Below are 9015 nucleotides of genomic sequence, written 5' to 3' on the forward strand. Positions count from 1 at the left end.
TTTTTATCATGACTCATGCCTATTATGATCTTAGCACTCTGGCAGGTGGATAGTTTTAGCTCAGGAGTTCAAGGCCAGCCTGAGTAAGAGCGAGTCCCATCACTACCAAAAATAGAAAAACTGGCTTGGCCCCTGTTGCTCAAATGGCTAAGGTGCCAGCCACATACACCTAAGGTGGTGGGTTCGAATCTAGCCTGGGCCCACCAAACAACAATGATGGCTGCAACTAAAAAATAACCAGGCATTGTGGTGGGCACCTGTGGTCCCAGCTACTTAGGAGGCTAAAGCAGGAGACTCGCTGCTTGAGCCCAGGAGTTGGAGGTTGCTGTGAGTTGTGATGCCACAGCTCTCTACCTAGGGGGACAGCTTGAGGCTCTGTCTCATAAAAAAAAAAAAAAAAGAAAAGAAAAGAAAAAAAACAAAACCAGAAAAACTAGCCAGGCATAGCGACAGAGTAAGACTCTCAAAAAAAAAAAAAAAAAAAGTTAACAGAACTATTTTATCTCAGCAACCCTCCCCCTCCCTAAAAGCCTTCCATCTTCCTTTCAGCACCACCAACCTCTCTTCCCAACCACCCACCCTGAGCCAAAATTGTGCAAAAAGAGATTTTCCATGCATTATTATCCCCTTCTGAAAGCTCAATATTGGGACAATACTTCGGTCTTGATTCAAATCTTGGCTCTAGCATTGTGACATGGGTATTTTTCAACCTCTGGGCCTCAGTTCAATTATGTTAAAAGGGTTCCTATTATTCTTATCAAACCCCAAACACTCCCCTATCTTTCCTTACCCCAAATTTGCTCAAGGCCCAGCTTAACCACCCCTGCCCACACTAAAGTGTCAATATTTGTATTTGCATTTTAAGTACCTGCTGGCACAGTCCTTATAAATGAGCTGTGTCACTCGTCTTGCAATGAAATAGAGCTCAGTTAGTGGGGGTGGGATGGAAGGGGTCTTCAGTTCCATCTAGGTAGCTGCCTAGACCTTATTCCCAAACCTGGCTCTGCACTTCATATTAACACAGAAGCTGGCTTGACAAGTTGTTACAAGCTCAGTTAAATATGAAATCCCAGCAGGTCTTGCCATTGAGTATGTAGAGATCCTCACAACCAATGCCTTCACTTTCTCTTACTTTTTTTCAGGTCCCTACCCACACAGTTAACACTAAATGAGGACTTCCTGAGTGGGCAGCAAACGCCAAAAATTTGCAGAGCCGTGTACTTTTCTTTGGGGTGGACTCCTGAGCAGCCTAAAATCTTCCATGGCCAAATTAAGGCAATAAAACAAAGTGTGGCCTAATTTAGTATCCTAAGGCTTAAAAAAATAAGTATTCAGGCTTGGCACCTTGTAGCTCAGGGAGTAGGGCGCCGGCCACATACACCGAAGCTGGCAGATTTGAGCCCAGCCGAGGCTTGCTAAACAATAATGACAACTGCAACCAAAAAATAGCCAGGTGTTGTGGCAGGCGCCTGTAGTCCCAGCTACTTGGGAGGCTGAGGCTAGAGAATCGCTTAAACCCAAGAATTTGAGGTTGCTGTACGCTGTTATGCCATAGCACTCTACCGAGGGCGACATAGTGAGACTGTCTCAAAAAACTAAATAAATAAAAATAAGTATTCAAACTGAAAGAAGTCAAATTTCATTTTGTCTCTTTTATTTACAAGTTTTACTTAAATATCTCTAATGGTTAGAAAATCAGTGTCAAATATGAACATTGGAATACAGCTTAAAACACAAACGTCAGTAATTATTAAAGAATGTGGTTAATTATCACAAGTAAATGTTTGATAAGAAATATTTTCCAGCAGGCAAGTTAAAGTGTGAAGTGCCAGGGAGTAAGTGACAGAGCCTCAGTCTGCCCAGATAGTTACAGGACATCCCAAACATGACTTCCACAAAGCTCACATCACAGGCCATGCCCCTAGCTTCTACTCTATCCTCAGCCCCAGGGCTACTCTAGAACTTTCTTTGCACAAAAGAGTCACATTTCAGAAACAAATGAACCATTTTAAGATGAAAGTTGGACATTGGCTCAGTTCCAGGATATTCTGGTTTAACCTGGGAAGTTAAGGCTTCCCAGATGAAGACTTGACACCTTTTTTTTTTTTGGTTTCGTATGATTAATTGTGCTCTTATTTAATTTAATTAATTTAATCAAGCTGTACATATTTCACTGTTTAAGTGATTGTATCTAAACTGAGCTTTACCTGATGTGCTAAATACTAGAGACTTTTTAGGATGAATGTATTTTTGGTAAAAATATGTTTAATATATTACCACATCTCAAACTTTACATTGTCATTATAATAAATTAGCTTTAATGTTACAAATAACATCTCAGAAAGCTACATCTAAGTAACCTCATCTATCACAATAATTTGAATTTAGAATACTCTTATCTATTATACCCTCTATCCATTTTGACCAAGCCCAGAATCAAGAGTTGAAATTCTATTAAAAACCTAGATTACGGCTCAGCGCCTATAGCTCAACTAGCTAAGGCGCCAGCCACGTACACCTAAGTGGCGGGTTCGAATCCCCAGCCCGGACCTGCCAAACAATGACAGCTGCAACAAAAAAAATAGCAGGGCGTTGTGGCGGGCGCCTGTGGTCCCAGCTACTTGGGAGGCGGAGGCAGGAGACTCGCTTGAGCCCAGGAGTTGGAGGTTGCTGTGAGCTGTAATGCCACAGCACTCTGCCCAGGGGGACAGCTTGAGGCTCTGTCTCAAAAAAAAAAAAAACCTAGATTACACCAATATTATCAGTTTCTTACCTAAAATAATATGCAATTATAAGCACCAAAGCATACTATCTTCAAAAGATACATCCCAAATATTAAATGTTCAGTCTCATTTTTTTAGTTCATTGAAAAGTTTTAGTTTCGATTTTGAAATCTATAAAAGGAGTAAGAAGTGCTTTGGAAGACCTGACAAGCACTATCAACCTCCTCTCAAATCCCAAGGTCCTAAAGCAGTGCCCCGTATGCTTTGGGAATGCCAATGACAGAATAGTGGCCAGGGATACCAGATATGCTGGGGTTTAGCCAGGAGGAGGTACGCATGAAACATGGAAAGAAGTGATCGCTCATGTTGGGCAAAAAGGCAGACGGTAAATCAGCCTTTCTTTTCTCTCAATATGCCAACCAGAAAGCAGGACAATTTACTGGGCAGAGGAAAAACAGACACTTAGAAACACAAACGAGAAGTCTGTGTTCTCTCAGCTGTCTCACAAGGTATTGAATCAGATAAATTTATGACCCTTGCTAGGCTCCAAAGTAGGATTCAGACACTATATATGCTAGTAAAGTCTCCAAAGGTACTTCAGGGTTCACCTGGCATCAAGAATAAAGGACAAAGAAAATGTCAGACAAGTAAAGTCCTCACTTACATCAATGAACCCTTATGCTGGCGGGATAGGAATGACTCACACTTTATTTATGAGTTAAGATCTAGGAGATAAGGCCTTGTGCTCACATCTAGCACTCTGGGAGGCTGAAGCGGAAGGATCACTTGAGTTCAGGAGTTTTAGATCAGCCTGGCCTGAGCAAGAGTGAGACCCAGTCTCTATCAAAAATAGAAAAATAGGCTTGGTGCCCATAGCTCAGTGGTTAGGGCACCGGCCACATACACCGGGGCTGGAGGGTTCAAACCCAGCCCGGGCCTGCTAAACAATGACAACTACAACAAAAAATAGCCAGACACTGTGGCGGGCAGCTGTAGTCCCAGCTACTTGGGAGGCTGAGGCAAGAGAATCATTTAAGCTCAAGAGTTTGAGGTTGCTGTGAGTTGTGACATCATAGCACTCTACTGAACATAGTGAGGCTCTGTCTCAAAAAAAGAAAGAAAAAGAAAAATATTAACCAGGAATATGGTGCTGGCTTGAGCTGGACAGTTTGAGGTTGCAGTGAGCAATAATGTTGCCACCGCACTCTACCCCAGCAACAGAGCAGACTGTCTAAACTCTGAAAAAGGTACAGAGAAACATCACTGTGCTAAGAAGTATCCCAACATTTGACTGCATGTCAGCGGGGAGATAGACAAAAATAAGGATGTGTTTTTCTTTTCAGTGGATGGCATAAGAGGGTAAGATGAGGAGAGGGATCAACAAATGCAGTTCAACTACATTGAAGAATTCGGCCTCGTGTGGTACAGGAAAATAGAACCGTCAGCTTTGTGGGATTGTATTTGTTTCCATTCAGGGACACATTTCCTGTTGTTTGAATGCCACAGCAGCTCCCGAAAAGAGATTCATCCTCCAAAAGGATCCATGTGGTTTAATTTTCAAGTAAATATAAAGACTCTGCAGCCCACAGAAACCATTAAAAGTTTTATTTTTGCCCCAACTCCTATACTAAATATGGGCTAATTCCTGAGGAGTAGCAATGGCAACTTACTCACTTGCCAGTCTAGGGGCAAGTGTGTCCCATCCGATGTTTCCCTCCTCCCTCTTAGGACAGGATTCAGAGAGTTAGTCACTGATCTCTCTAATCCCTTGTTAGAGACTCTTCTTAAGCCTGTGTGTTTTCACCTATCCAGACTGAGGCTGAATCTTAAATCTACTATCTGAATAAGCCTGTTCTGCCTAAAGTCCCTCAGAACTACCACCTGTGATTACTTTTTCTCCTCTTCCTACAATCCTTTGAAACAGGGAACATTCTTTTAAAATATAGGAAGCAGGAGCAGGGTGGGGTTTAGCATAACAGAGGTAGAAGGATTGTGTTAGGTAGGATTAACAAAAGAACGTTTGGGAGGTATCATCAGAAAGGTTAAATGCTAAGAATAACCCCCCAGAGACTAAGCCTGGGAGGACATTTTACTAATGCAAGAAAAGTCAGGAGTTAAGGCTTAGATTAGTTACCTCCTACACTGGATCAGAATTTCAGGACTGGGACTCAGTGGAGACTAAAAGCTGCACAAGTAAATTCAGCTGGTTCTCAGGCATAGCTCCTGCTCGGCTGAAAACTAAAACAAGTCATTCCAGTTATGCTTACTGGAGGCCTGTTTGCAAGTTTAAGGATTCAGTTTTAAGATAAACTCTAGAACTAGAATGCAGTATTACAAAATGTTTTCACAAGTATAACCACAAAAAAAGTTAAGATATTGCATAGAAGAGCGTCCTGTAGTATGCTTTGTAAACCTAGGCTTTAGTAATTTAAATAAAAAACAAAAACTCTCTTCAGTCTAGAAGTCCATAATTGTAGTAAATTCAGGGCAATTATTAAATCTGCAGAGTTTACAGCAAGAGCTCAGAAGATCCTGAAGCTCTTTATTCTTAGAATCATAATTAGATTTACCCTTTGAAGGCTCAGGGTGACACATTTAACAGTATCTTTGTAAAAGGACTTAAGCTACATGAGCCCAAGCCAATTTTATAGTCTTTATGTTCTGCCCTCCGTATGTACAAGAGCTGATCAAAACTCTTGTTTGGGAAGATGAAATCATTGCTACTGTCTTTAAACCTAGGCTGTTTTCTTTCCCTCATGTTAGTTAATTATTTAGAAAGCTGCATCTGCCTGCTCTTTAACAGTAGGTTTGGATAGCTAGTATAAGAGTAACTGAAAATATTTTAGAGCATTTATGGCTTGGCGCCTGTGTCTCAGCAGTTAGGGTACCAGCCACATGCACCAGGGCTGATGGGTTCAAACCCAGCCCTGGCCTGCTAAAACAAACAAAAAAATAGCCGGGCATTGTGGTGGGTGTCTGTAATCCCAGCTGCTCAGGAGGCTGAGGCAATAGAATCTCTTGAGCCCAAGAGTTTGAGGTTGCTGTGAGCTATGACACTACAGAACTCTATCTTGTGACATAGTGAGACTCTGTCTCAAAAAAAAAAAAAAAGGAAGAAAAGCATTTATGTTAACCATGGTAATAGGATGAGAGATTCTTAACCTCCCTTGTAATATGCATCAATAGATTCTGAGTTAAAATACACCACAGTAACAGTGATATCATCCCTGTACATTCTTGCCAAGTCCTCTGGCAATGTCAGCATAGCTGTCAGCCGCTCCAGCTCCATCTCCCCATACTCATTGCTCCCGATGGCGTGTCTGATTAAACGTGTAGCTGCATTTTGGTCAGTGTCAAGGAGCCTGCTGGCTTTCCTCTGCAGCAGCAGGTTCTGCATGAGGCCCAGGTTGGCAGGTCTCTGGGCCAGGTCTGGTTTGTGCCTATCTACCTCAGCCAGGTGCCCCACCACTAGCCTCACCACGTCCTCATTGCTCAGCATGTCCCACAGGCCATCTGAGGCCAGCACAAGGAACTTATCCTGGGGCCTTAGCCTATGGTATGTGACCTCAGGCTCAGCAGTCAGGTAGGGAGGAGTATAGTAGTGTGGGGGAGTGAACTGGTAAATGTTGAGGGCCTCAGTATCAAAGCCCCTCTCCAGGACACTGCGCTGCAGCTCTTTACTCCACTTTAGCTGGACATCCCCAAAAGCCCTGCAGGGCATGAGGACTCCCAGCAGCCTGTCATCCATGACGATTGTTCTGTCCTCTGACTCAGGATGCTCCCTCTTTAGCCGGGACAGCTCAGCCTGGTTCCAGACATTGTGGTCACGGGTGAGGGGCAGACAAGACCACATGCCATTGTCCTCCTGGACACCAAGGATGGCCCGGCAGTCACCAGCATTTGCCACATGCAAGTGAATTCCATCAACATGGGCCAAGCAGGCTGTTGCACCAGAGAAAGCAACCTGGAGTGACAGGTTTCTTGTCACCTCATCATCCAGGGGGGCCTGGATTTCCAATGAGATGTCAGAATCCAGTCTCTGGAAGGAGTGCATCAATGCTTCCTCAATGCTCAGTCCCATTTCCACATGTAGGTCAAGCAGTTCCTGCCAATAGACACGGAGGTGGTCAAGATGTACTGATGTGACATCCTTGTAGATACTGTCCCCTGGGTGCTTGAGCCACTGCAGGATAGGCAGCAGGGGCTTCATGCTTTCCACTGCTCCTTCCATCTGCTCTAGGGTCTGGTGAGACATCAGCGACACAGCCACATAGTAGAAGAGCCTCTCGCTTACTGCTTGCGCACATGCATGACCACCGTGTCCATCAAAAATGCCGAACATCAGTCCACTGGTCTGCTGGCAGGAGGCCACTCCTCGCCGGTCCTCCACTGGGGAATTGGCAGCCAGCTGGTTGCTCTCAAACTGCAACACTGAATTTGGGACTCCACTGTCAAGGTCGAGAATCTTGTAGGCTGACTCACCAGCTCGAAGTACATCATTTACCTGTTCAGGGCTAAGTTGTAAGTGGAAATCTTCTTCCTCTGTGGACGTGTGTCTGTATGCCTTCTGAAGAGGAGAGCTACCACATGGGGAACTGTTTTTTAGGGTGGGTGGCACCGGAGAAAAGAGCTTCCATTTTGATTTACTCCTATTTGAGACATATCTAGAGTATAAACGTCTACCCCCTTGAAATGTGGAAATGCTGTTCCTTACAGAATTTAAAATCCAGTAGGCCACAGTACTTGACATTCTGAAACTATAGCAGCAAATGTGTTCTTTCAGGACAAAAGGATCTTCTTAAACCTGAAAATTAAAGAGTTTAAGAAAGTTTCAAATTTAATTGTTTAATGATACTGACTTCTGAAAAATCTGCTAATACCCTGAACAAAAATAACTTAAGGCAAACTAAAAAGAGTTGACTAAACTCAAGATACTAAGTACTCTCCATTAACACATAAACAGATTCCAGAAAATTTAGAAAACAGGTTTTTATCCACTCTGTTACATAGCAACTGCTTCACTCTTTCCTCCCAGATGACCCAGAGGACCCTTCTTCCGTTTTTCTTGCCTGAACACAGCAGTTAGCTTCCAGGTTCACACTCTACCCAGAAGACCAAGTGTTCATTTACATTTATGCTTTGAGTCTGTAATCCCAGCTACTTAGGAGACTGGAGAGGCATGAGAATCTATTGAGCCCAGGAGTTTGAGATCAGCCTGGGCAACATAGTGAGACCCTATCTCAAATTTTTAAAAAAAGATTACAAATAACTGCTTTCCAACTAGTCTATGAGCTCCACGAATTCAGGAACTGTGACTGCCTTACTCACAAGCAGTTTTCCATTCCTTGTACCTGGCATATAAAAAGCCTTCAAATAATGGTTAAATGTGGTATTTCAGAGGCCAAATAGTACAATTAGGTATAACACCAGCTATCTAGCATCAGAAATACTGCTTCACTCTCTGAGCTCCAGTTATCTATTGTGAAACGGGAATAATTCTATTCGCATAAGGTTTTGTGAGGATTTAGTAAAATATGATCCTTTTGCTCAAAAAACAACAAAAAAAAGTTACTTGGCCAGGCATGGTGGCTCATGCCAGTAATCCTAGCATTCTGGGAGGCTGATGCGGGAAGATCTCGAGCTCAGGAGTTCGAGACTAGCCTGAGCAAGCACAAGACCCAATCTCTACTAAAAATAGAAAAATTAGCTAGATTTGGTGGCATGGACATGTACTCCAGGAGGCTGAGGCAGGAGGATTGTTTGAATTCAGGAGTTTGAGGTTGCTATGAGTTAGGCCAAGGCCATGGCTAGCCTAGAGAAAGAGAGAGACTCTGTCTCAATAATAATAATTATTATTATTATAATACTTACAATGTTAGGCACACACCCCTCCAGTCATTCTGTACATATTTTTATATAGTTGTAGCCACAATTTTGAATCTGCTTTCCTGTTAATTTTTTTTTTTTTTTTTGAGACAGAGTCTTACTATAAGTCACCCTCAACATAGTCATGGCGTCACAGCTCACAGCAACCTCAAACTCTTGGGTTTAAGCCAGGCATCCTCAAACTACAGCCTGCGGGTCACATGCAGCCCGCCTAGGACATTTATCCAGCCCGCAGGGTGTTTTTGCCGCTGCTGCCTGTCCTGCTTAGCAGCTGACTCATCCCAGGGCTCACAGTCTGGCCCTCCAATGGTCTGAGGGAAGTGAACTGGCCCCTTGTTTAAAAAGTTTGAGGACCTCTGGAAGCGATTGTCTTGCCTCAGCCTCCCAAGTAGCTGGGACTACAGGC

The 9015-nt window shown here is 43.3% G+C and overlaps 1 protein-coding gene across 2 annotated transcripts in view; it reads right to left on the reverse strand.

The window, feature by feature from the left end:
- Positions 1 to 5820: 5820 nt before the first annotated feature.
- PDP2 (pyruvate dehyrogenase phosphatase catalytic subunit 2) overlaps positions 5821 to 9015 on the reverse strand; it is a 5179-nt gene continuing 1984 nt past the window's right edge. For both annotated transcript variants that reach the window (XM_003799415.3, XM_023518931.1), the window contains exon 2: positions 5821 to 7527. In XM_003799415.3, the coding sequence (XP_003799463.1) occupies positions 5881 to 7473 (1593 nt within the window). In that variant the 5' untranslated portion in view covers positions 7474 to 7527 and the 3' untranslated portion in view covers positions 5821 to 5880. The remainder of the gene's footprint in view (positions 7528 to 9015) is intronic.

The sequence above is a fragment of the Otolemur garnettii genome, unplaced genomic scaffold (assembly GCF_000181295.1).
Source record: "Otolemur garnettii isolate 467f Iridium unplaced genomic scaffold, OtoGar3 scaffold00151, whole genome shotgun sequence".
In the NCBI taxonomy this organism is placed as follows: domain Eukaryota; kingdom Metazoa; phylum Chordata; class Mammalia; order Primates; family Galagidae; genus Otolemur; species Otolemur garnettii.